The sequence below is a fragment of the Lytechinus variegatus genome, chromosome 8, assembly GCF_018143015.1.
Source record: "Lytechinus variegatus isolate NC3 chromosome 8, Lvar_3.0, whole genome shotgun sequence".
In the NCBI taxonomy this organism is placed as follows: Eukaryota; Metazoa; Echinodermata; class Echinoidea; order Temnopleuroida; family Toxopneustidae; genus Lytechinus; species Lytechinus variegatus.
The window spans coordinates 27,152,116-27,180,109 of record NC_054747.1 but is presented as its reverse complement, the minus strand read 5'-3'; the positions used below and the strand labels follow the sequence as shown (position 1 = coordinate 27,180,109).

The 27,994-nt window shown below is 36.0% G+C and overlaps 1 protein-coding gene and 2 long non-coding RNA genes across 5 annotated transcripts; all 3 read right to left on the bottom strand.

Moving 5' to 3' along the window:
* Positions 1-3,154: 3,154 nt before the first annotated feature.
* On the bottom strand, positions 3,155-6,226 carry LOC121420811. Its single transcript, XR_005970838.1, has 3 exons — positions 5,993-6,226; positions 3,550-3,684; positions 3,155-3,216 (listed from the first exon to the last, which is right to left on the bottom strand). It is a non-coding gene; the product is annotated as an uncharacterized LOC121420811 (long non-coding RNA).
* Positions 6,227-10,935: 4,709 nt separating this feature from the next.
* Positions 10,936-13,632, bottom strand: LOC121419834. Of its 2 annotated transcripts, XR_005970631.1 has the most exons (5): positions 13,330-13,632; positions 12,860-12,956; positions 12,105-12,226; positions 11,462-11,794; positions 10,936-11,069 (listed from the first exon to the last, which is right to left on the bottom strand). It is a non-coding gene; the product is annotated as an uncharacterized LOC121419834 (long non-coding RNA). The 2 variants fall into 2 exon arrangements; XR_005970632.1 differs by lacking the exon at positions 12,105-12,226.
* Positions 13,633-16,118: 2,486 nt separating this feature from the next.
* On the bottom strand, positions 16,119-24,757 carry LOC121420789 (nephrin-like). Of its 2 annotated transcripts, XM_041615425.1 has the most exons (13): positions 24,639-24,757; positions 23,998-24,330; positions 23,311-23,658; positions 22,653-22,961; positions 21,895-22,203; positions 21,425-21,521; positions 20,665-20,786; positions 20,025-20,354; positions 19,325-19,666; positions 18,673-18,981; positions 17,972-18,283; positions 17,497-17,621; positions 16,119-16,187 (listed from the first exon to the last, which is right to left on the bottom strand). In XM_041615425.1, exons 1-7 carry the CDS (start codon positions 24,700-24,702, stop codon positions 20,732-20,734), a joined length of 1,515 nt encoding a protein of 504 aa, XP_041471359.1. In that variant the 5' UTR covers positions 24,703-24,757; the 3' UTR covers positions 16,119-16,187; positions 17,497-17,621; positions 17,972-18,283; positions 18,673-18,981; positions 19,325-19,666; positions 20,025-20,354; positions 20,665-20,731. The 2 variants fall into 2 exon arrangements, with proteins under 2 accessions (XP_041471359.1, XP_041471360.1); XM_041615426.1 differs by lacking the exon at positions 20,665-20,786.
* Positions 24,758-27,994: the final 3,237 nt, after the last annotated feature.

Here is a 27,994-nt window from a genome sequence, read left to right as displayed (position 1 = left end):
AAAAGGAAGGGAAAATTGAGAAAGATGAAATAGCGGGGATAAAAGTTACTGAAGGCGAGAAAGAGAGAGGGAAAGGGACTAAGAAAAGAAACAAGGAAAAGGAAAGAAAAGGATGCGACTATTCTTATCAAAATACTGGAACCCCTCTCTAATTTTCATCATTTTTTATCCCCTTCCTGATTTACCTTTATCTATCTCAACCACTAGCTCTCATCTTTTCCCGATGTTTATCTGTGGACATCATTTTCATATGCACCTCTCATCATCAAATTTATTTTCATTTATCGTTTAGTTCTTTCTCAATCCCTCTCTAAAACTACTCTTTCTCTCTTCCCAACATATAATGCTATGTTAAATTAAGCTACTTATACATTTCTATAGAATACAATAAACTGTTGTTTCGCAATATAACGGAGGGGGTATTACAAAAGAAGGGGAAGGGAAAGCAATAGAAAATAAAGGGGAGAAACAAATCAAGGAGTGAAAGGGGGCACAGAAAAGGAAGGGGGGAAAAGGGAACAGAAGGGATAAAGGAAAGGGAAAAAGAAGGAAAGGGAAAAAATATATAGAGGGACAGCAGGAGGGAAAAGAGAAAAATATGAAGGGGAGCAAGAAGGAAAAGAGTGAATAAATGGGGGGGGGGGGTAAAAAGGAGGGGAAAGGGAGAGAAAGAGAAAATATAGCGGGGGATATCGAGCGTGATGATTAAAGGGATTTTCGACTATATTGTATAGAGGTGAACCCGGACGGGCTTTTATTCTTCAACTTGGCTCGACTAACTCCTTTGTTCCCCGAAAAGAAGTTAGGTTTGATAGTTAGCGTTTGCGTGAGCACCCGCTAAAATTCTTAATAAAAGAAAAGAAGGGTTTGTATAGCTCCATTCTTGCTTTGTTGGCAAGTGATAATTAACTCGTTAAGTACCCATTCCATACAACACGTCATAGTAGCTTTCAAAAACATACTTTTGCTTGGGTTTAAGCATTTAAGCTAAATGCGTTAGGAAAGTTTTTAATAGTTACATATATGCAAATAGTTTTGTTGTTCTGCTCTGGAGCACATTGAGCATCTAATCAAGATGGAAAGTGCGATTTACAAATCTCATGTATTATTATTTTTATCTTCCATATAACACTGAATTATGTATTGTACCAAGCTGTGGTTTGGTTTTGTGATTTGGCTTTATCATTTCCAATTCATATAACAAAATATATTCGAAGGAAAATATTGTTTTACTGAAATGAAATGATTGACACAATGTGTAGACCCTCAATGATATCCAACTAATCTATCAATATAAAACCGCAGTTCGTAAAAATGATAGGTTAATCTTTACTTCGACGATCATCATATAAGTGTATCAAGGATATTAATATTCGTTTTTAACCCATCTATAACTTTTTTATAAAATTGCGCGTAATAAATGCGTTGGCCAAGTAATCTTTACTTTGATTATGTTAATTATTATTATCTTCCCAATCCGAATATCTACCGATGTAACTAACACCGCAATCGAGAGCAGATAATGTAATCAGATGTTTTAGCAAAAAGACAAACTTGTTAAATCTGCAACATTGGGGTAAATTAATACTTTTTACAGGGTGGGGGTTTTAAAGACCCGATTTGAACCGAATTGAAAAGAATATCCTTATTCATTGTTGTTGACGCATCAGATAATTAATACCCCCCCCCCATTTCTAAGAACATCCTGTCATAAATTGGGAAGCGGATGTGATCAAAGAAGAGGGGTCGGCGTGGACGGGGAGCAAGACTCTCCCAGACTGCACAATAACAAAAGAACCAAATAAAAAAAATCGATGAGCACAACCAGTTTTGCTGGGGTTCGCTTTTTGCGCGTCTACTTTTTATGATGTGAGAAAGAACAATTTTCCCCGATATGACAGGGTTTTTTTGCTCTCCCCCCCCCGGCCCCCTATATACCCCGCTTATTATGATAAAGGTTTATAAAATATCAATACCGAAATGAGATAAAATGACAATAAGTGGGGCTCTTGCCTTCCGTGCATGATGTGATGTCGAAAGAACACACCAACGTCGGATCGTAATCGACAACCCCCTTTAAAGAAATCAAAGAAAGATCGTGGCACAAAAAGGAGGCGGTGAAATATCATGAGTCGACCTCGCGCATGACCGATGTCATAAACACGTCGTAACGTTGTATCGTAATCAAAGATCATTGTGACTATTCCAGCGAAAGGAAATGATAAATGAGCACTGAAAAAATGTCAAGACTTGGGGAAGGCCTTCGTCCGAGAGTATATGCATGTATCTATATGTCGAAAAGTTTAGATTCATTGCGATAATAGCTTCGACGTTCCAGCCGGGGTGACCAGATTTCACAAAATTAAATACGGGACAATCGGCAAAGCACTACATAGGATCGACCGAGCCAGGCCAAAAAAAATCAACAAAAAAAAAGGCCACACAATGTTAGACTTGTTAACAAAATATATCAAGAAAGGGAAGGGAGGGCTAGTGGAAGAAAGAAGGAAGCAAGAAATGAATTGAGAGGAAAGAAAGAAAAAATTAAGGAAAATTCAAAGGAAAAAGTATGATTAAAACGTTGAAAGAAAGAATAAAGGACAGATAACGGTTTCTGTCATTACTTGAAATGAATAAAGAAAGAAATAATTAAAATAAAGGAAGGGAAGATGAATGAATGTGTGAAAGAAAAAATATATATTGAAAGGGAAGAACGAAAGAAAAATAATTCCTTCATTATTTGAAAGAAACAAAGACAGAAGAAAAAACGGAAAGGAAACATGGAAGGAAAGAAGGAAAAGAAATAATAAGGGAAAAGAATTAAAGGGAAACAGAAATTAAAGAATAAAAGAAAACAAATAACATCTTAAATCAAAAATTCAACCTACAATAGATCCCGATCACGCTAGTTTAAAAACATAATGGTCTATCACAAGATAATCGAAGTACATGTACATGTAAACATAGTGCAATGTACGTACCCTCGGATTTCCGAGGGTAAGTGCGGGCACGGCCAATATTATATAGCACGCGGGAAACCGCGGGCCCGTCTAAACGCCCTAGACTGCTCCCCTTGAATACCCTCGGTTAGACGCGAAAGCCCCCTAGGCTGTTTGCGTGCTCGGGCGTGACGTTTCCCGCGGCCGGCACTGTACATGAGTCTTGACCGGGACTGGCTACCCCCAAGTTGAAAGAGTAACACTCTCATAGGAAGAACTTCAAAGTAAAAGAGAAAGAGCGAGTAAAGGGATAAAGATAGAAATGGGGGAAGGAATGGTTTTGAATAATTCCATTGAATATAATTTAAAATTAGTAAATGTCATGAATGATCCTATGATCTTTAAAAGACATATGCCGTTTGCCATTTTTGTATAAATAGGATGAAATGGGAGGATAAAGCAAATATACATGAAAGAAAAAAAAATCGATTTGTGTTAGAGTAATGTTTCTATAAATCGGAGGTTTGTGTATATAAACAAAAAAAATGAAGGAAATGAGACTGGAATTGCGACATAATCTAGAGATAGATTTTTAATAGAAAATACCTACCATGAACACTCAGATGAACTGAGCATTGAAGGTTTTCTGGTAGTTCTGGATGTGATGCGATGCAGTTAAGAATCTTCCCGTGATCAGTCCTAGATGGTGCGTTAGTCGCAACTTTCCAGGAGATGTAAACTCCATCTTATAATATTAAAAATAATAATAAAGCAATATTGACTGGCCTCAGGGCGATACGATATATATCGCCCAATCTCAATTTATATCGCCCGAGTGGTAGACGAGGGTGATATCAATTTGGTGAGGGCGATATATATTCTATCTCCCCCAGGCCAGTCAATATTGCTATTATAAACCAGATCAGACATCTAAAGCGAGAATTGTGACAATTTTAATATTTACAGTCTAAGAATGGGAATCTAAATTGAGCACACTGGGCCTCCGAACTTTACCATTTTGACAAAATTGACAGGAAGCTCCCCTGGCTTGGGGACGCAGCATTCGTCTCCACTTGACGTATAGTTCTGCGCAGTTCAAGGCCGCGTACAAAACGCGTAGAATACCCGGATGTTAGCTTACTTTACATGCTTTAATTATTGTCCGATACCTGTCCACTCATTTTCTCATAAATTTCCTGAGCGGGCAATACATTTCTCCGTGGTGAAACAAATGCAAACTTATTGAGCGACCACTTTATCCCAGTCTTATGCAGGCAATAATGTATTAAAGTTGCCTTGCTCAGATGTCTGATACGATTAATGATAATCTATGAATTACACAAGCAAATGCTTGATCGCCTAGCGTTACTTTTGTTTTGAAGAATGGAATCTGAAAAAGTAAAGGATCCGTTGAACTGCGCAAATTGCGGCCTTGATTATTGGTTTTATATCTAAATATTTCTTTAATAAAGCCAGGAGCTTGAGCAAGAAGTGCTTTGTATAAAATAAGTGAGACTTTGAATGTTATTCTCTAACGTATTGGTAACCAATGTAGGTTTCTTGGTATTGGTGTGATGCGTGCATGTTTTGTACAACCAAATATAAGCTATAAGCAGCTGTTTTGCACCCTCTGTAATTTCAATAATTGAGAGTCAGGAATCCTATAGTGGACAATTACAATAATCAAAATTGATAATGATGCATGCATGAACAATCTTTTGCTACATCTATTTCGGATACGACAAATGTTATAGACCGTGTAATGTGTCGATTTACAAACAGTAGTGATATGTCTTTCATATTCATCTCTGTATCAAACTGTACACCAATATTCCTAGCACTAAAAGATGGTTGTATCAAAGAGATTCAAAGTGAAACACCATTTAAGATCAGTTTCGATATTTGTTTAGCTGTGTCAATTATAAATTCAATTTTACTATCATTTAGCATGAGCCTACTCCGAAGCATCCATCCCCGTACGTAGTCAATACATGTTTCGAGAGGTGATACTGCTTGTTCTTGAGCATGCTCAGTGGGACTGAATGATATATACAGCTGTGTGTCACCAGCATAGCATTGACATAACTCAGGAGAGCATGTTTGAACATTTGAAATGAGATCGGCAGTGTACAATGTTATCATGAATAACATCACTGATCCTGATGAAAACCAACCATATCATAAGGTAAACGCCATTCCAGGACTACATGAGGACTAGCTCCATATGCTTCACTTGTGATGTCTTGTTGTTGGTCGACGATTTGTGTTATAGTGGGATTTGAATAGTAATTGATTCCCTTGCCGATATATGGCCAATTCGTTGGAGGTTGCAATAAAAATGTAAAGCATGCAGTATGCATTTTGTTTCTTTAAATCATCTTACGTGTGTTGATACATAACTTGGCATACCATTCTCTAAAAAGATGCACTCTAAGAATAAGCCAGTTCGTAGTTCCTTTCTGTGCATGATCAAAAGATTCTGCACATGATCAGAGGAAGGCTATTTGTACTAAAAGTGACATGGTGATTTAAAATCTAATGAGATAAGCACTAATTACGATGTATTGATTATTCATATTCTCTTTTAAATTGTGGATTTTAATTTACATCTACAAAAAAACAACCATGCGTCCACGGACGACTGGTATTTTACAGTTTGCCAGGTACATTGTCCAACATGCTATAATATGCATTCAAAGTAGAATGCAACATATTTCTTCATAGAGTGTTTATTAATGTGCTATTCAAGTCACCTGGTCTACTCACTTTATCCACCTGCTATGTAAGGCATGCTTACGTAATATCTTGCTTGGAAATCTGCCTTTCATAATTAAAGAAATGAAAGGTCATTTGACGAGAATTGTCCATTAAGTAATTAGGAAATGGTCCACATTCTGACCTCCGTCAAGATACTGGTTATATTATCCCTCATAATTATGGCTTACAGCCTTTTTTTATACACTCACTCATGCTATCCCATACTCATTCATACGGCCAGTAATTATTTGCTTCGCACAAACTACTTCCATGAAAAAACAACGCATTATACTTACAGCTTCTTGAGATGATGATACAAAGGCTAAGTACATGTATTATGTGTGTAGAAATGGACATCATCCTTCGGTGAACATGGATGGAAATGCAAGGAGGTCCTGTATGTTTCAACTGACCGTAGATTCCAAAATTCAAAGAGAGTATGTGAACATGAAATGATGACATTCGCAATATGTTGGAAAATTGTCAATGTTACTTCCTTATATTCCCTTTATACGTCATGTGATTCGGTTTCGCACACTTAAACACCAATCAATATTACATACAAAACGCTTAAAGTTTGTCAGTTTGAAAGCGGGCGCTCTTTTGTCAGTAGGCGTAAGTGTGATATGATTTTCTTCATGTACATTTGTACATGTGTCAAAGTATTTAGTATACGACATATCCTTGGTTATTATACAGCTGTAGACATCTTTTCAAAGTAAATACAAAAATAAACAATCCTGGGGTGATATTCTGAAAATTGTCTTAAATATTATTGCAATTTTAGTAAGATAACAGCTCGCTAAATTGCCTCATATCGGTGTTCTGGAAATTGTCTTATCTCTGTAAGGACGTCCCCTGCCTTTTTTTTTATCTCTGAGATGCCCAATATTTTATCATAAACCAATCAATAAATTCTGCATATGCTTAGGTCAACCAGTAGAAGCGTCTCTTCTGAAAAATATTTGAGCGCATTCTTTAAAAGTTGGCGTAATTTCCCTTCGCCCCCCCCCCCCCCATGCTTATGCTTGTGCGCTTCTGTGCTAAAATACATTTAGCTGTTGTTCTCAAAGAAATAATTTCTCTGAAAAGATTCATCATCTCGACTACTAATTTTTGATTTCGAAAAAATCTGCCAATACGTAGTTATAATGTGTTTGTAATGTCTCCTTTTGTTGAACATGATGTTCTTTTTTATTCTTTCATAGAAAGATTTTATCAAAAATCAAACACGAAAGCAATTCAATTTACAGAAAAAACATGAAGCTAACACGTTTACAACAACTCTCCATGCGTACTATTATTTAATGATAAAACAAAATTATGATGTTTTTAACCAAGAAGCCTTTCAATTTCACAATAGCGTTTCAATACGTTCTTAAAAGAGCTAAAACGCAACCGATTACCCTTACAACGTGTCGAAAAAAATAAAATATTTAGCATAAAGAATATAACGATTTACAGTAGAGTATTGAGAGTCAGGGCAACCAAAAAGAAATAAATTCTTTTTCAAATGCACGTCATTGTTTAAATAAGAGGTTTGGAAGTTTTGAATAAATTGTTGAGTTACAGGGCAGTCCCAAAATGTGAAATACTTTCAACAGAGGAAGAACAAAATGTATATATATTAGATTCAAGACAAGTCAATATCCTAAAGAGGTTTGTTCACCCCCATTATACAATTGAAAAGTTTATATTGAAAGTAGCGGATTTTTTTTGAAAGACAGCATTTAAAGGGAATTATATACCATTTGTTCCAATTATTAACCGGTTCATTTAAAATGGATGCCAATTTTGATTGCGAAGTAGGGGACTTCTTGAGTGTTCTACTCTGAACAAGATGATGACTAAAACGTTTCTATTTATTGGGTATTGCAGAAATCAATGAATAATATTCAAGATAATTACAATTAATTTTGTATTTTTGTTAAAAAGTTGCATGTGAGAGAAAACTGTTTGGTCCATCCATTAAATGTTCAATACTGATGATCCCATTTTTAAGCCAAAGTTGTTTATATATAACTTTCCCATCTACTTTGATCAATGAGTTATTCCATAACATTTGATTCTTTATATTCAAATCGGATAAATTAGGAGAGAATGTTAAACAACTCCAATTAATTAAAATTTCTCGAATGAATTTATTTTTGATTTGTTATATTTTGGGATCATCGTATTTTAAATTACATGTCCAAAACGATTTTCCTCCAACATGTCTAAAGGTGACCAAGTTGAGTTCGAAAAAAACATTTCCATTTTCCTTTATTTTCTGTGCTCATATAACTTTTAACCCACGCAATTTTCAAGCCAGAAATTACAGAAGGCAAATGTAACATTTTCAATTCACCTTGACTATAGTCTCTACTAATTGTAAGACGACTGATTTTACCCGGTATTTCATTCCAAATAAAAGCGTAAGTTAAATTTTCTCATTCTTTCACAAAATCTTCTGGAGGTTTTGGTAATACAGACAATAGAAATATAATTTGAGAAAGGCCGAGAGACTTCAAAACAGTTATTTTCCCTATTGGAGTTAAATTTCTCATTTTCCATACTCTTAAAACATTCTTTATTTTTTAAAGCTTTGGAATAAAATTCAATTCAAATATGTATTTTAAGTCAGGTGAAAGATATACTCCTAATAATCAAAATGGGCCATTGGGAATTCTTAATCCGGAAAAGGATATGTCTGGAGGATGTGCTTTATAATAACCAAGTGCCACAATTTCAGAATTTATTTCGAATAATACAAAGCCCTTAAAAAAACCTTAAATTCATCAAAAATATACATAATGAGTTTAAGAGACTTGACGTCATTTATATAAAATGTTGTGTCATCTGTAAAAGAGTTAAGCTTCATTTCTATTCCATTCACTGTTATACCTTTAATATCACTGTTTCCCCTTATCCATAAACACATCATTTCTTTACAAATGATATTAAAAAGAAGACTTAAAGGGCAGCCCTGCCTTACTTCACATGAAATTTGAAAAAAATCTGAAGCATGTCCATTATTCAAAATACAATAATATATATAATTGTACTTAAGTCTAATCCATAATATCAAATCTTCACCAAAACTAAAATATTTCAAAGCTTGCCTTTACTATGTCGGCCATTAACATAAAACCTGGAATATTATGTTCATTTGTAAATTCAATCATATCTAAGATAAAGTGAATATTTTCACCAATATACCGACCACGTAAAATGGATTACAAATGAGGTCGTTTCAATTGTATTATTTATAGCTTGAATTAGAATGTTTTGTCCATCATAACATGAGAATTAATTAAAGTGTCTATGTAGACAAAAGTTACAAAGATCAACTTGTATCGTTGCTTCAATATCGGTTCTTTTTCTTTGAATGAGTAAAGGTAACTTCTGTAACATTTCACCGAAAGACTCCGTATCGCAAACAAGAACTTTGTGGCAGTAGAAATGTTTTCGCCAAACATAAGTAGAGTAAATATTGTTTTCCATACCTTTCGCAATTCGTTATTCAAAATAATTCCATGCCAATCAGATCAAGGAAGAACCAAATCATCGTCGTCGGGATCACGATGCACTTACGCTGTGACGATACGATCAATATGAGGAGGTCCTAAACACCGGTAGAAGACGTGGAAGGGGGTGTGGCAGTGGGTGTGTAGGAGAATATATGAACGCTGGTTCCTTCCCTGGAGTATCGTGCCTTGCCTGAGTTTCCCACGAGACGTTCTGTGCAGGCGAGTCAGCGGCGCTGGTCTTGGAGAATGGTGCTAAGTTGCCACGCCCTTGCCGCCATTTTCCGGCAGAGAAATGGTAACGTGCTCCCGAACGGAACGCCGCGTTCCTTCCTTCCTTCATTCATTCATCCATTTCTTCTTCTCTTCTCTACCTCTTAACGTTAGATCATCGATGATATATATATTCTTTCCCTTTCTAGCTTTTTTCTCTGCTGCGAAACAATGTAGGCCTACCTCTTGTCCTGATACGACAACATTTTTACCAGAAGATGGAGTGGCAGGTTCTTCACTTGAGGGCCGTACCGATGGGCTCGTTCTATCTGTGGGTGTTCCATATCAAAATACTCAGTAAGAAAATGATTTACAACTTCCATGGGGTTCTCATTGGGATGAAATGGTACCCCAACGATTCTAAAGTTATATCTCCTGGAGAAACGCTCCAACTTGTTTTTGGCTAGCTCTGCCATTTCAAGACGGGATTCATGGGTCGAAATGCGTGATCATAAATCCTACACCTGTTTCTCGAGAGGAGTAACCTTCTTCTCCAATTCCGTTGTGCAACATCCTGAAAAGCTAGAGACTCCTCAAAACTAGAAAGCATTGACCGAATGTCAGAAATCCCTTGTCTAACAAAGTTTTCAAAGTCGGAAGGTGGGGGGTTGTAGCCCCCCCCCCCCCCCCCTTATCTGCAGTGGATATCGAACAAAGTCTCTCCGTTTCTTCTCTCAAAGATGGGAATAACCAACAGAAGGAAGTTGGCTTTGAACTTTATGGAGATTGCTACAATGTCCTCAACCCGGATTTGGAAGAGATATAAAGCCATCTTACAAAAATTGAGTAGCTGGAGGTGGCATCACGTCCTGATGCTACTGGCACATAGCCATATTGGGAATAATGGGACGAAATGGATGACAGGAGGACCTCAACTGAGGATCTGAATATTCTGGAGGACATTCCTATGCACAAAGTGTGCTTTGATTATCTCCTAATGCTTGGTTTCAGTGAATGCGTGTGTAGAGCGAATCTGCACTTCAACACATATCTCTTGATCTTGATTAGCCCAGCATGACCTACATTCAGTGAGTTCAATGTAACATTGAGAGTACAGTGTGCAAATAGGGTCTCTTTCAACAGAAGGCATAAAACACAGCCAACGGACTATTTGAAATTGAGAAAACTTGGTACAAGCTAAATACGTCTCAGAGATGGTAATCAAAATGATGCTAATAAATTGCTAATTGTGTCTAAATTATCCTATACTACAAAGAGTTTCAGCTTTTTGGCGAACAAATACAAGCACTCATGCACATGTATCTTCTTAGCTTAATCAGTTAATATTGTTTTTCTATTCAGCTGCTAATAGATTTCAACGATCTCTCTACTTGTTTGATTCATCAAGAGTGTGATGGTGAGGAAAATGAATGAAGGCGCCCTTTACAATTTAAAGTACCAACATAGTATCCAATATTGGGGAAGCAGACGGTCTTGTCATTGCCACTTTCTAACTGAAAGGATAGTTCAGTGGCTGGGAATGACCCAATACTTCTACATGTGATTGAAGTCGGTGAATCTTCTTGAACGTAAATGAGTCTTGTCCGGGACTGGATACCTCCAGTTGGAAAGAGGAACACACTCATAGGAAGAACTTCAAAGGAAAAGTGAAAGGGCGAGTCAAAGGAATAAAGAGAGACAGAGAAAGAGGAAAAGAGAAGGAATTGCAATAAAGAGTTGAACATTATCAACAGATGCTAAATGGCATGTAGAAATGGATGAATTTTATAAGAGACACGGGGTAAGCATTTTTGTTTTTTTGTATACATAGAACGATATTAACATCGGCAAATGAAATGAATATATTTGAAAGAAAAATAAATCGATTTGTCTAAGAGTAATATTGCTCAATGTAAAGCGGTTTGTGTAAAATGGGCGATGACAAGCTGGGAGTAAATGAGGCAGCCATCGGTATTCATAACCTATAGACAGATATATTTATACCAAGGTGATAGGTGATATCTCTTGTTTATACAAAATACCTACCATGTACATTCATATTTACTGTGCATTGAAGGTTTTTTGATAGTTCTTGATGTGATGCGATGCAGCGAATAATCTTTCCGTGGTCATCCCTTGAGGGAGTGATTGTCACGGCTTTCTGAGAGATGTAAAAGCTGTCTTGAATATCATCAGACTGATCGTGATGAACAACTGTTATATCATCAGGTAAACGCCATTCCAATACTGCAGTTGGCCTTGCTCCATATGCTTCACATGTGATGTCTTGTTGTTGGTCAGCTATTACGGTTAGGGAGATGTTGTTTGAGTAGTAAATGATGCCCTCTCCATCAATGATATAGAGCCAAGTGGGTGGAGCTTGCGATGAAAAAATATAATGCATTCACGTAAACTTAATGCATTCAAGTATTAGAGGCATCATTCTTTATTTTTGTAAAGCATTTTACGTAAAAGGATACATTCTTAGAAATACAATTATATAATAAGATGCCCTAGTAGAATATTCTAAGTTCCGTTGAAGTAACTATCATCCCTCATGTGGCCTACAAATAATTTAGGGGCCATATTCACGCATCTGTGCTAACTCCTGCATATTCACGTGAACAGTGCTCATTTGCTTCATACAAGCTACTTTCATGAAAGAAATTACACTTCACATCATACTTACAGCTTTGTGAAATGATAATTTCAAGGCAAAGACCGAGAATTAAATGCATTGAAATAGACGTCATCATTCAGTGATCATAGGCAATGTGACAACGTTCTGTCTCTTCAGATCGACAGTAGATTCTAAATGCAAGCAGAGTAAAAGAACCTGAAATTATGAAACATGAAATGTTTGGAAAATTAACAATGGCACTTCCTTATTTTCCCTCCTTTATAGATTCGGTTTCGCAAACTGTTTTAAATACCCATGAACATAGCAGGTAACACAGGTTCGTTAGATCGAAAGCGGGCGCTCTTTCGTCAGTGGGCTTGAGTATGATTATCATTATGCAAGAGGGTATCAACATATAGTATGCAGTATATATCATGGGTTTTATGCGAGTGTAGAAATCTGTTCAAATTGAACACTAAAATGAACAAGCCTTTGTTTCATTGAACTCACATTCAAACAACGAGCAAAATAAAAGTATTTTATGTTATAACGAATGTAGTTTTATTTTTGTAAAACTAAGCTCAAACGCAATAAAAGTAGGGGAAAGCGATGTTCACAATTGAAGTGTGGAAAGTGATACTCCTATTTTTTTTCACACTGCTCCGTTTCTTGAAATCATATTCTTGTCCAAGTGATCGTTTCACTTCGTTCTTATTTTTATCAATCTCCGTTTGGTTCTTGGAACTATTTACAAAAGTTTAATCATGTATGAGGATTTGTTTAACGACAACGTGCATATGGCCAATATAGCGATGTTCTCATACCCTAATGTTGATCCTGGTTGCCAGGCAACGAAAAGAGATGAAGATCTCGTCTGATTTCGGTGAATGATGAAATCAGATGGTGGATTCGGGATAAAATCTGTAAAACAAAAGAAAAGGGGTAAAAAAAACATAACGGAATACGTTAATAACAAAAATGAAATATTAAATCAATACCTCAATATTTCTGTGCTAAGACATTATTGGTTGGATTAAATGAATATTTGATTTTGAAACAAAATGAAAATGTATTAATTCATTTATTCATTTTCTTGATTTGATTTGAAATACAACATATCAAATTCACCTATTTTCCAATAAAAGCCACATGTCTAACAATGTTTTCTTTTTGTTTGGTATAAGACCAAAAACATCAAATATATGTATGTAAAACCACAGAGTATTTAGAATTATTTTGATCACATCACTTTATTTGTTATTATTTCAAGAGTAAATGAGAATAGTCAGCTTACACAAATAAAGTGAATTGAATTCTGCACTTCTTGAGTCGTATTCTGATAGAGCGGTGCATTTATAAACACAATGATATTTGGAGAGTGGGTTTTGAATCGCAAGTACGCTCGAGGTTAGTGTTGTATCTTCATATATAGTCTCGGTGAGTCTGTAGTTGGTGTCGTTAGACACTACAGTTTGGTTGCATAGCCAAACGAAGGTATTGACAGGAGGATTGGCGTCCGCTTTGCATGTCAACACGAGCTTAGTAGTCCCACTTGCTTTGTTTGATGTAAGATGTCGAGCTGTAATTATCACAACGGGGTGATCTACATCACAGACACAAATAGAAATTTGCTAGAAATAAACATGAAATAAGAAATTATAATAATCATGGGGACAGGATAACGAGGGATGATAAAATCAAGGGCATGTACGTAAAAAGAAGCAAAACACAAAACATTGTCCAATAACTTTCTGAAAAGAAAGTTGCAGTTCATTTTGGATAAAGTTTGTCTCGTTTCTACATTTACAGTGTGTGAACGTAAAAAGAAATCCGAATAGTCAGGTTTTCTTTAGAAATATTGTTTAACACATAACAAGCATGACAAGGGGACAGCACAAGCAGAAAAAATATCTTAAATAATCAAAAAGTCAACGAGGAAAGTGTGTAGACAGACAAGATCATTTGTAATTCAAACGGGTTAACTATTATTATCTATTCAACCAGTCCACCAGTCGTATTAAATGCATTTAAAAAGTCACCACTTACATGTTATGTTCAGAACCAAGCTTTGATTCACCGAACGAGCTGGATGTGTTGTAGGTTGAACTGCCTCGCATAGAAGACTTTTCCCATGATCGAACCTCGTCGGTATTAGATTTAGGATGCTTTTAGCATCATATCGACCGGCTTCATTTTCAATTATGTTCAAAGCCGAATCCTCTGTAAGATTTCTTAATCCGATGTACCAATGGATATGCGGTGCGGGGTATCCATTAACAGCCTTGCAGGTTACATTGACTTCTATGCCATCGTATAGGTCCATAGGGGAAGTAATCTTGATGCCTTCTGGTGGGCCTTTGAACGAAACGTAAACAGAATAGTAATACATAGATCAATGTCGTAAACTGAAGAATATGTGTCAAAAATAACCCACATAACGTATTATTTTATTTGTCGGAGGGAGGAAACACACCCTGCACCCTTAGATAGCGTTTATCCTCAATATCAGCGATGACGATGTGGCCCCTTTCAGAATATTGTAAGAAGCTGAAAATAACTATTTAGAATATACTTTATCATATAAATGTTGGCGGTCAACAACATATAACACCTAACATGGCAAGATATCGAAAAACATTTGAATGAGTTAAAGATGAAGTTTAAAAATGCCAATTAAAAAGGAGGAAGAAAAACTCACCATAAACGATTACTTTGGCGAACTTAAATCCAACTATGTGTTTTTCAAGTGATGCGTAGCAATAAATGTACTGCCCATGACGCTCAATATTTGGGTGAATGGTTATAGTACCCTCAGAGTCGAACAACTTATCGTCTAAAACACTTCTTTTGCTTGAGATATTTGCGCGGAGGGGGGTATTGTCAGCTTGACCAGTACCCCCTAATAACTGGAATAATAGTTTGGTCGCTGGGAATGACCCAATACTTTTACAAGTGATTGTAGTCGGTGAATCTTCTTGAACCTTCAGGACGGTTGAATAGTTCTGGTTTCCTCCAATTTGAAAGAGCAGCACATCCCTTGGGAGAACTTAAAATCAAAACATAATGAGACATTTTGAGTGTGTGAGATGGAAAACTAAGGAGAGGGGGGCGGGAGGGCCGTATTATGGATGGTATCGAATTTACACTTTGGTAAAATGATATTGAGGAGACTGAATGCTTTAGTACATACATTAAAACCATTTTCCTGTCTATTACGCATGCTATGTGGACATGAATTCAAAGCAAAATGCACAGATAATGTAAATCCATCTGCAAAGGAATAGATTCGCTAAAACATTTTATACACTGCAGTGGAGAAATCAACAGGCTCTCAAATGACTAAGAATGACTTCTACAAACAAAGACAACCTATATGACATACACACCATAAACATTGAGATGAACTGAGCGTAGTCGTTCATTTTGTAGTTCTGGGTGTGACGCGATGCAGCTAAGAATCTTTTCGTGGTCATCCCTGGTGGGTGTGATTGTCACAGCTTTACGAGAGATGTAAGATCCGTCTTCAATAACATCAGACTGATCCTGAAGATCTATAACTATATCATCTGGTACATGCCAATCCAATACTGAAGGAGGATTTGCTCCATATGCTTCACATGTAATGTCATTCCGTTGGTCAGCTTTTACCGTTATAGAGAGGTTGTTAAAGTAATAACGAACCCCCTTTCCATCAATGATGTAGATCCAAGTGGGTGGAGCTAGATATAAGAATAAGATGTATTCAGTAGTAAAGTCAGTTTGCTATATTAATGGTTTTTAATTTGTAACTTATTTTTTTGTGTTATGATGTATATCTTGATACACACTTATCAGGATATTATCCGTAAAATTATGATTTCGTTTTATGGGTAATATGCTATTGCGTAGGCCCTACATATTTCGATAATCAATAATCGTTGGTTCATACACAGTGTTCTTACCAATTCATACGATCAGTATCTATTTGCTACGTAAAACTTGCTCTCATCATGCTTTGATGAAGCAAATGCGACCTAGGTCTACTTACCGCTTTGTGAGATGATAACACCAAGGAAAAGTACGAGAACTACTTGTGTAGAAATAGACATCATAATTAAGGGACAATTTAATGCAATGATACGAGATCCTACTTGTTTCAACCGACAGTCAGTTCTGAATGGAAAGAAAGTATAAGAACACGAAATTATGAGATATGAAATGAGTTGGAGAATTAACATCGGTACTTCTTTATATTCCTTTCTTCGTACATGGATTCGGTTTCGTATTGTCTAAGACACACGTCAACATAAAAGTTAAGTATGTTAAAGCTTGTTAGATGGAAAGCGGGCGCTATTTTGTCTGTGAGCCTAAGTATGATATGATTATCATTATGTGACTGCAAAAATCCTTTAAAACTTTATGCCAATATGAACAAGCGCATTTTTCATTAAACTCATATTCAAACAACGAACGGATATTGTAATTGTATTTCATGTTATAACGAATGTAAATTTAGTTAAGCCCACGCGCTCTAAAAGTAGGGGGAAGCGATGCTCATGATTGAAGTACGGAAGGTGTCTATACTCCTAGATATATTTCACACTGTGTTTCGTTTCCGTCAGTGGTGGTCTTGTTAAAGTGGTCAATTCACTTTGATCTGATTCTTCTTTTTTAAAATCTCATTTTGGTTCTTAATGAATGAGGTGTGGTTTCAATGACAACGTTTATTGAGCGAATCTGTACTACATGTTACAACACATAATCACTGTATGAACCCAGCATGACCTACATACAGTATATTCAATGCACCATGAATGTACAGTGTAGTTAATAATAGTGGGTGCACATGAGTTACACACAACAGAAAGCATTCAACGCAGCCGACAAACTGTTTGAATTTGAGAAAACTGGGCACAAGCTAAATACGTCTCAGAGACGGTTATCAAAATGATGCTAATAAATTGCTACTTGTGTCTAAATTATAATATTTTATCCTATATTACGGAGTGTTCCAGCATATTGGAGAACAAATACAAGCACTCATACACATGTTTCGTCTTAGCTTGTTATCTTTTTTTTTGTTTTTTATTCAGCTGCTCATAGAATTGAACGATCTCTTTTTTGTTGTTTTATTCATCAAGAGTGTGATAGCGAGGAAAATGATTGAAGGCTACCTTTACAATTTCAGGTACCAACATTCACTGACATATCCAATATACCACATGGTATTATCCTTTGTATATGTCATGATACATTTAAAAAAATATTTTTATTTATCAAAACTATACTTATTCCATAAAATACATTTCTCTTCAAAGACCCTTTGATTCAATCAAATAATATGCAATAGATAACCATCGGATGTATCACATTTTCGAGTGTTTATATTGTAAAAGCACGTGGGCGATACGATGGCTAATATAAGCTACTATGAAACTTTACATTTTACTGATCTCATATCATTTGATATCATGGTCCTTACTTTCGGAAAGATGTTTTTGTCTTATTTCCCGATGATGAATCCTGGTTGCCAGGCAACAAAAAGAGATGAAGATCTCGTCTGGATTTGGCGGATGATAAACCCAGAAGGTGGATTCGGGATAAAATCTGTAAAAAACAGAAAATGAATTTATAAAGATTAACAAAATGTTAAATCAATACATCAATATTCTATGTAATAAAACATTATTGATAGGACAACGTATATGTTTATATTGAAACAAATTTTGTTAATTCATTTACTCCTTATTATCTGTTAAGTTTAAAGTGAAACATATCATATTCAACTAGTTTACAATGTTTAGGGAAACAAGCCACAAGAATGATGATTCTTCCTGTATTCAGACCAAACCGACATAAATTATTTATTAAAATTTACAAAAATCATTTAGAAATATTAAAATACTTTTATTTGTTATTCGATTATTAGAAAATAAAAAAAAATGTTGTAAGCTTACACAAATAAAGGGAATCGAATACCGCACTTCCCGAGCCGTATTCTGATATAGCGGTGCATTTATAAACAGAATAATACTTGGAGAGTGGGTTTTGAATCCCAAGTCCACTGGACGTTAGTGTTGCGTTTTCCGATATTGTCTCGATGAATCTGTAGTTATTGGTGTCCTTGGACACTACAGTTTCGTTGCAAAGCCAAACGAAGGTAGTGACAAGAGGATTAGCGTCCGCTTTACATATCAACACGAGGTCCGTAGTCCCACTTGCTTTGCTCGATGTACGACGCATGACAGTAATTGACACAACGGGAGCATCTAGACCAAAGAAACAAAATGCAATTTGCCAGTAATGAATATGAAATAAAAGAAGCATACGGATCACAAGAAAAGGACAGAAATCGATGATTTTTTTTCTTAGAAAGAGGCAAGATGGAAATCAAAATGTTGTCTAATTACTTTGTAAAAAAAAGTTGCAGTGTCATTTTCTATATAATTTGTCTCATGGCGACGTTTATAGTTTTCTTTACAATTTCTAAAACATGTACTTAAGATGCGAGCAGGAAGATCAGAGAAAAATGTTTTAAAAAGCCAATGGGCCAACGAGGACAACATGATCAAGGTCGTTTGCATTTTTTAAAGGTCCCCTATCTATCCAACCAGCAGCAAGAAGTCTTATCAAAGCCATTACCAAAACCAAAACTTACATGTAATGTTCAGAACCAAGCTTTGATTCATCGAACGAGTTTGGAATGCTGGAGGTTGAAGTGCCTCGCAGAGAAGGTGTTTCCCATTGTCAAATCTCGTCGGTATTAGAGTAAGAGTGCTTTCAGCATCATATCGACCAGCTTTATTTTCACTTATGTTTAAAGATGAATCCTCTGTAAGATTTCTTGATCCGATGTACCAATGGATATGCGGTGCGGGGTATCCATTAACAGCTTTGCAGGTTACATTGATTTCTATGCCATCGTATAGGTCCATAGGGGAAGTAATATTGATGCCTTCTGGTGGGCCTTTGAACGAAACGTAAAAACAAAATGCATAATTAGATGCTTTAAAAAACGAAAAACGAAGTTCATGTTGAATTTGAACCCCCTTAATGTATTTTGCGATTTGTACAAGGGTGGAAAATACTTTTTTGCAAGCCTTCATTTTCTTAGATTATGTGAAAACTTAATATAAGCGATGACGACGTGGCCCATTTTTGGCAATGAAAATTGTAAGAAATCCTAAACAATGCAATTTAGAATATTTCTTTAGCATGTGAATGAAAGGGAACACCTGCATCAATATTGTGTATGAATAGGAAATGCAGTTTCAAAAATTGCAAACCTAAATGGGTAAAGAAGAACTCACCGTAAACGATTACTTTGGCATACAGCAATTCCACTATAGATTTTTCAAGCGATACGAAGCATTTGATGTACCTTCCGTGATGCACAATATTTAAGTGTAAGATGACAGTACCCTCGGTGTCAAAAAGAGCATCGTCTAAAATGTTTCTTTCGCTTGAGATATTTGGAAGAATTCTTTCGTCGAGATCATTGCCATTTTCTAACTGAAAGTATAGTTGAGTGGTTGGGAATGACCCAATGCTTCTACATGTGATTGAAGTCGGTGAATCCTCTTGAACGTATATGAGTCTTGTCTGGGACTGGCTGCCTCCAGTTGGAAAGAGCAACACACTTGTAGGAAGAACTTGAAAGGAAAAGTGAAAGAGCGAGTCAAAGGGATAGAGACAGAGGCAGGGGAAAGGAGAAGGAATGGAAATAAAGAGTTCTGTTGCACATTATTAACAGATGCTAAATGGCATGTAGAATTGGATGAATTTTATAAGAGACATGCCGTTAGCATTTTTTTTTTGGTATACTGAGAATGATATTAACATCGGCAGATGAAATAAATTATTTGCAAGAAAAAAAACCGATTTGTCTAAGAGTAATGTCGCTCAATGTAAAGAGGTTTGTGTAAAATGGACGATGACAAGCTGGGAGTAAATGAGGCAGCCATCGGTATAGATAACCTACAGACAGATGTATTTATACAAAATACCTACCATGTACATTCACATGTACTATGCATTGAAGGTTTTCTGGTAGTTCTCGATGTGATGCGATGCAGCGAAGAATCTTTCCGTGGTCATCCCTTGAGGGAGTGATTGTCACGGCTTTCTGAGAGATGTAAGATCCGTCTAGAATATCATCAGACTGATCGTGAACAACTGCCATATCATCAGGTAAACGCCATTCTAATACTGCAGTGGGTCTTGCTCCATATGCTTCACATGTGATGTTTTGTTGTTGGTCAGTTATTACGGTTAGGGAGATGTTGTTTGAGTTGTAAATGATGCCCTCTCCATCAATGATATAGAGCCAAGTGGGTGGAGCTTGCGATGAAAAAATATAATGCATTCACGTAAACTTAATGCATTCAAGTATTAGATACACCATTCTTTATTTTTGTAAAGCATTTTACGTAAAAGGATACATTCTTAGAAATACAATTATATAATAAGATGCCCTAGTAGAATATTCGAAGTTCCGTTGAAGTAACTATCATCCCTCATGTGGCCTACAAATAATTTAGGGGCCATATTCACGCATCTGTGCTAACTCCTGCATATTCACGTGAACAGTGCTCATTTGCTTCATACAAGCTACTTTCATGAAAGAAATTACACTTCACATCATACTTACAGCTTTGTGAAATGATAATTTCAAGGCAAAGACCGAGAATTAATTGCATTGAAATAGACGTCATCATTCAGTGATCATAGGCAACGTGACAACGTTCTGTCTCTTCAGATCGACAGTAGATTCTAAATGCAAGCAGAGTAAAAGAACCTGAAATTATGAAACATGAAATGTTTGGAAAATTAACAATGGCACTTCCTTATTTTCCCTCCTTTATAGATTCGGTTTCGCAAACTGTTTTAAATACCCATGAACATAGCAGGTAACACAAGTTGGTTAGATCGAAAGCGGGCGCTCTTTCGTCAGTGGGCTTGAGTATGATTATCATTATGCAAGAGGGTATCAACATATAGTATGCAGTATATGATATCATGGGTTTTATGCGAGTGTAGAAATCTGTTCAAATTGAACACTAAAATGAACAAGCCTTTGTTTCATTGAACTCACATTCAAACAACGAGCAAAATAAAAGTATTTTATGTTATAACGAATGTAGTTTTATTTTTGTAAAACTAAGCTCAAACGCAATAAAAGTAGGGGGAAAACGATGTTCACAATTGAAGTGTGGAAAGTGATACTCCTATTTTTTTTCACACTGCTCCGTTTCTTGAAATCATATTCTTGTCCAAGTGATCGTTTCACTTCGTTCTAATTTTTATCAATCTCCGTTTTGGTTCTTGGAACTATTTACAAAAGTTTAATCATGTATGAGGATTTGTTTAACGACAACGTGCATATGGCCAATATAGCAATGTTCTCATACCCTAATGTTGATCCTGGTTGCCAGGCAACGAAAAGAGATGAAGATCTCGTCTGATTTCGGTGAATGATGAAATCAGATGGTGGATTCGGGATAAAATCTGTAAAACAAAAGAAAAAGGGTTAAAAAAACATAACGGAATACGTTAATAACAAAAATGAAATATTAAATCAATACCGCAATATTTCTGTGCTAAGACATTATTGGTTGGATTAAATGAATATTTGATTTTGAAACAAAATGAAAATGTATTACTTCATTTATTCATTTTCTTGATTCGATTTGAAATACAACATATCAAATTCACCTATTTTCCAATAAAAGCCACATGTCTAACAATGTTTTCTTTTTGTTTGGTATAAGACCAAAAACATCAAATATATGTATGTAAAACCACAGAGTATTTAGAATTATTTTGATCACATCACTTTATTTGTTATTATTTCAAGAGTAAATGAGAATAGTCAGCTTACACAAATAAAGTGAATTGAATTCTGCACTTCTTGAGTCGTATTCTGATAGAGCGGTGCATTTATAAACACAATGATATTTGGAGAGTGGGTTTTGAATCGCAAGTACGCTCGAGGTTAGTGTTGTATCTTCATATATAGTCTCGGTGAGTCTGTAGTTGGTGTCGTTAGACACTACAGTTTCGTTGCATAGCCAAACGAAGGTATTGACAGGAGGATTGGCGTCCGCTTTGCATGTCAACACGAGCTTAGTAGTCCCACTTGCTTTGTTTGATGTAAGATGTCGAGCTTTAATTATCACAACGGGGTGATCTACATCACAGACACAAAATAGAAATTTGCTAGAAATAAACATGAAGTAAGAAAATTGTAATAATCATGGGGACAGGATAAAGAGGGATGATAAAATCAAGGGCATGTACGTAAAAAGAAGCAAAACACAAAACAAAACATTGTCCAATAATTTTCTGAAAAGAAGGTTGCAGTTAATTTTGGATAAAGTTTGTCTCGTTTCTACATTTACAGTGTGTGAACGTAAAAAGAAATCCGAATAGTCAGGTTTTCTTTAGAAATATTGTTTAACACATAACAAGCATGACAAGCGGACAGCACAAGCAGAAAAAAATTATCTTAAATAATCAAAAAGTCAACGAGGAAAGTATTTAGACAGACAAGATCATTTGTAATTCAAACAGGTTAACTATTATTATCTATTCAACCAGTCCACCAGTCGTAAATGCAATTAAAAAGTCACCACTTACAAGTTATGTTCATAACCAAGCTTTGATTCACCGAACGAGCTGGATGTGTTGTAGGTTGAACTGCCTCGCATAGAAGACTTTTCCCATGATCGAACCTCGTCGGTATTAGATTTAGGATGCTTTTAGCATCATATCGACCGGCTTCATTTTCAATTATGTTCAAATCCGAATCCTCTGTAAGATTTCTTAATCCGATGTACCAATGGATATGCGGTGCGGGGTATCCATTAACAGCCTTGCAGGTTACATTGACTTCTATGCCATCGTATAGGTCCATAGGGGAAGTAATCTTGATGCCTTCTGGTGGGCCTTTGAACGAAACGTAAACAGAATAGTAATATGTACTAGTAGATCAATGTCGTAAACTGAAGAATATGTGTCAAAAATAACCCACATAACGTATTATTTTGTTTGTCGGATGGAGAAAACACACCCTGCACCCTTAGATAGCGTTTATCCTCAATATCAGCGATGACGATGTGGCCTCTTTCAGAATATTGTGAGAAGCTGAAAATAACTATTTAGAATATACTTTATCATATAAATGTTGGCGGTCAACAACATATAACACCTAACATGGCAAGATATCGAAAAACATTTGAATGAGTTAAAGATGAAGTTTAGAAATGCCAATTAAAAAGGAGGAAGAAAAACTCACCATAAACGATTACTTTGGCGAACTTAAATCCAACTATGTGTTTTTCAAGTGATGCGTAGCAATAAATGTACTTCCCATGACGCTCAATATTTGGGTGAATGGTTATAGTACCCTCAGAGTCGAACAACTTATCGTCTAAAACACTTCTTTTGCTTGAGATATTTGCGCGAAGGGGGGTATTGTCAGCTTGACCAGTACCCCCTACTAACTGGAATAATAGTTTGGTCGCTGGGAATGACCCAATACTTTTACAAGTGATTGAAGTCGGTGAATCTTCTTGAACCTTCAGGACGGTTGAATAGTTCTGGTTTCCTCCAATTTGAAAGAGCAGCACATCCCTTGGGAGAACTTAAAATCAAAACATAATGAGACATTTTGAGTGTGTGAGATGGAAAACTAAGGAGAGGGGGGCGGGAGGGCCGTATTATGGATGGTATCGAATTTACACTTCGGTAAAATGATATTGAGGAGACTGAATGTTTTAGTACATACATTAAAAACATTTTCCTGTATATTACGCATGCTATGTGGACATGAAAATAAAATGCACAGATAATGTAAATCCATCTGCAAAGGAATAGATTCGCTCAGACATTTGGTTATTTTATATTCTACGGTGGAGGCAACAACAGGCTCTCAAAAGACTAAGAATGGTTTCTACAAAGACAACCTATATGATATACACACCATGAACATTGAGATGAACTGAGCGTAGTCGTTCATTTTGTAGTTCTGGGTGTGACGCGATGCAGCTAAGAATCTTTTTGTGGTCATCCCTGGTGGGTGTGATTGTGACAGCTTTACGAGAGATGTAAGATCCGTCTTCAATAACATCAGACTGATCCTGAAGATCTATAACTATATCATCTGGTACATGCCAATCCAATACTGAAGGAGGATTTGCTCCATATGCTTCACATGTAATGTCATTCCGTTGGTCAGCTTTTACCGTTATAGAGAGGTTGTTAAAGTAATAACGAACCCCCTTTCCATCAATGATGTAGATCCAAGTGGGTGGAGCTAGATATAAGAATAAGATGTATTCAGTAGTAAAGTCAGTTTGCTATATTAATGGTTTTTAATTTGTAACTTATTTTTTTGTGTTATGATGTATATCTTGATACACACTTATCAGGATATTATCCGTAAAATTATGATTTCGTTTTATGGGTAATATGCTATTGCGTAGGCCCTACATATTTCGATAATCAATAATCGTTGGTCCATACACAGTGTTCTTACCGATTCATACGATCAGTATCTATTTGCTACGTAAAACTTGCTCTCATCATGCTTTGATGAAGCAAATGCGACCTAGGTCTACTTACCGCTTTGTGAGATGATAACACCAAGGAAAAGTACGAGAACTACTTGTGTAGAAATGGACTTCATAATTAAGCGACAATTTAATGCAATGCTACGAGATCCTACTTGTTTCAACCGACAGTCAGTTCTGAATGGAAAGAAAGTATAAGAACACGAAATTATGAGATATGAAATGAGTTGGAGAATTAACATCGGTACTTCTTTATATTCCTTTCTTCGTACATGGATTCGGTTTCGTATTGTCTAAGACACCCGTCAGCATAACAGGTAATTATGTTGAAGCTTGTAAGATGGAAAGCGGGCGCTCTTTTGTCTGTGAGCCTAAGTATGATATGATTATCATTATGTGACTGCAAAAAACCTTTAAAACTTTATGCCAATATAAACAAGCGTATTTTTCATTAAACTCATGTTCAAACAATGAACGGATATTGTAATTGTATTTCATGTTATAACGAAAGTAATTTTAATTAAGCCCAAACGCTCTAAAAGTAGAGGGAAGCGATGCTCATGATTGACGTATGGAAGGTGCCTATACTCCTAGATATATTTCACACTGTGCTTCGTTTCCCTCAGTGATGTTCTTGTTAAATTCACTTTGATCTGATTCTTCTTTTTTTAAATCTCATTGTGTCCACCTGAAATGTTGGGATGGACACAGGTAAACAAATTTGACAAGCGCCAGCCAAAAAGGTCATCAACCTAAATTTTAGGGGGACAACACACGTTTCAGGGGGGACGCAGGAAAAAGTTGACAAGCAAAAAAAAGTTATCAAAAAAATTTTTAGGGGGGACCGTCCCCCCAACTAATTTTTTTTTTGGGGGACACGTCCCCCTCCCGCTTCCGCCGCCTATGCAACACACAAACTCTGGAAGAACACAGCATGACCTACATACATGAATGTACTGTGTAGCTAATAATAGCGTGTGCACATCAGTTACACACAACATAATGCATTCAACGCAACCAACAGACGCTTTGGATTTGAGAAAGCTGGGCAAAAGCTAAATACGTCTCAGAGACAGTTATCAAAATGATGCTCATGAATTGCTATTGTGTCTAAATTATAAACTTTCATCCTATATTGCGGAGTGTTTCAGCTTTTTGGCGAACAAATACAAGCATCCATACACACGTTTCTTCTTAGCTCAATATTGTTTTTCTATTCAGCTGCTCGTATATTTCAACGATCTCTCTACTTGTTTTATTCATCAAGAGTGTGATGGTGAGGAAAATGAATGAAGGCGGCCTTTACAATTTCAAGTACCAACCTATTATCCGATATTGGGGAAGCAGACGGCCTTGTCCTTTGTGCATGTTTTTAAATGTTATTAAAATATGTTTGATTATTTATAAAAATACTTTAATTCCATGAAATAAATTTCCCTTCAAAGACCCTTTTTTTCAATCAAATGTAAAAAAAAACATTAGATTTTTCATATTTTCGAGTGTTTATACTGTAAAAAAAACACGTGGGCGATATGATGGTTAATATAAACTACTTTATATGAAGCTCTACATTTTACTGATTATATATAATTTGATCTCATTGTCCTTACTTTCAGAAAAATGTTTTTGTCTCATTTTCCGATGATGAACTCTTGTTTCCAGGCAACGAAAAGAGATGAAGATCTCGTCTGATTTTGGTGGATGATGAACCCAGAAGGTGCAATTGGAATTAAATCTGTAAAAACAAAAGAAATACGAGAACCGCAAAAAAAAAATTAAAATAAGGAGATGAATTTTTAAAGATTGACGAAATTTTAAACCAATAAAATACTTTCTGTAATATAACATTAATAATACAACGTATATATTTCATATTGAAGCGAAATTTGTTTATGTATTCCTTATTATCTATTGAGTGTAAAGTAAAACATTTCAAATTCAAGTAGTTTACAATGTTTAGGGAGACATTATAAGCCACACAAACTGATGAATCTCCCTGTATTCAGACCAAACCGAGATAATTTTTTAAAATAATATTTACACAATGTATTTAGTAATATTAAAATATTCATATTTGCTATTCGATTATTAGTAAATAAAAACAAATAGCTGAAAGCTTACACAAATAAAGGGAATTTAATTCTGCACTTCCCCAGCCGTATTCTGATACAGCGGTGCATTTATAAAAAGAATAATACTTGGAGAGTGGGTTTTGAATCCCAAGCCCACTGGACGTTAGTGTTGCGTTTTCCGATATTGTCTCGATGAATCTGTAGTTATTGGTGTCCTTGGACACTACAGTTTCGTTGCAAAGCCAAACGAAGGTAGTGACAAGAGGATTAGCGTCCGCTTTACATATCAACACGAGGTCCGTAGTCCCACTTGCTTTGCTCGATGTACGACGTCGGACAGCAATTGACACATCGGGAGCATCTACACCAAAGAGACAAAATGCAATTTGCTAGTAATGAATATGAAATAAAATAAGCATACGGATCATGAGAAACGGAAAGTAATCAATAATGATTTTTTTTCTTTGAAAGAGGCAAGACGGAAAACGCCACGTTGTCTAATTACTTAATAAAAAAGGGTTGCAGTGTCATTTTGAAATAAATTTGTCTCGTTGCGACGTTTATAGTTTTCTTTACAATTTTTAAAACATGTACTAAACATGCTAAACATGCGAGCAGGAAGAGCAGAGAAAAAATGATTTAAAAGCCAATGGGTCAACTAGGAAAATATGATTAAGGTCGATTGCATAAAAAATGTTTCCTATCTATCCGACCAGCCAAGAAGTCTTATCAAAGCCATTACCAAAACCAAAACTTACATGTAATGTTCAGAACCAAGCTTTGATTCATCGAACGAGCTTGGAATGCTGGAGGTTGAAGTGCCTCGCAGAGAAGTTGCTTCCCATTGTCAAATCTCGTCGGTATTAGAGTAAGCGTGCTTTCAGCATCATATCGACTAGCTTTATTTTCACTTATGTTTAAAGATGAATCCTCTGTAAGATTTCTTGATCCGATGTACCAATGGATATGCGGTGCGGGGTATCCATTAACAGCCTTGCAGGTTACATTGATTTCTTTGCCATCGTATAGGTCCAATGGGGAAGTAATTTTGATGCCTTCCGGTGGGCCTTTGAACGAAACGTAAAAACGAAAAACATATTTAAATGCTTTAAAAGTACGAATAAGTTCATGTTCAATTTGAACCCGCTTAATGTATTCTGCGATTTGTAGAAGGGTGGAAAATACTTCTTGCAAGCCTTCATTTTCTTAGCTCATGTGAAAAACTAAATATAAGCGATGATGACGACGTGGCCCATTTTTAGCAATGAAAATTGTAAAAATCCTAAACAATACAATTTAGAATATTTATTTAGCATGTGAATGATCATGGTTAACA

Coding starts and splice junctions, on each gene's coding strand:
- LOC121420789 (XM_041615425.1), bottom strand. CDS start 24,702: ATGAAGTCCATTTCTACACAAGTAGTTCTCGTACTTTTCCTTGGTGTT. Junction 24,331..24,638: donor TGTTATCATCTCACAAAGCG/GTAAGTAGACCT, acceptor TCTTATATCTAG/CTCCACCCACTTGGATCTAC. Junction 22,204..22,652: donor CTTGGTTATGAACATAACTT/GTAAGTGGTGAC, acceptor TCTGTGATGTAG/ATCACCCCGTTGTGATAATT.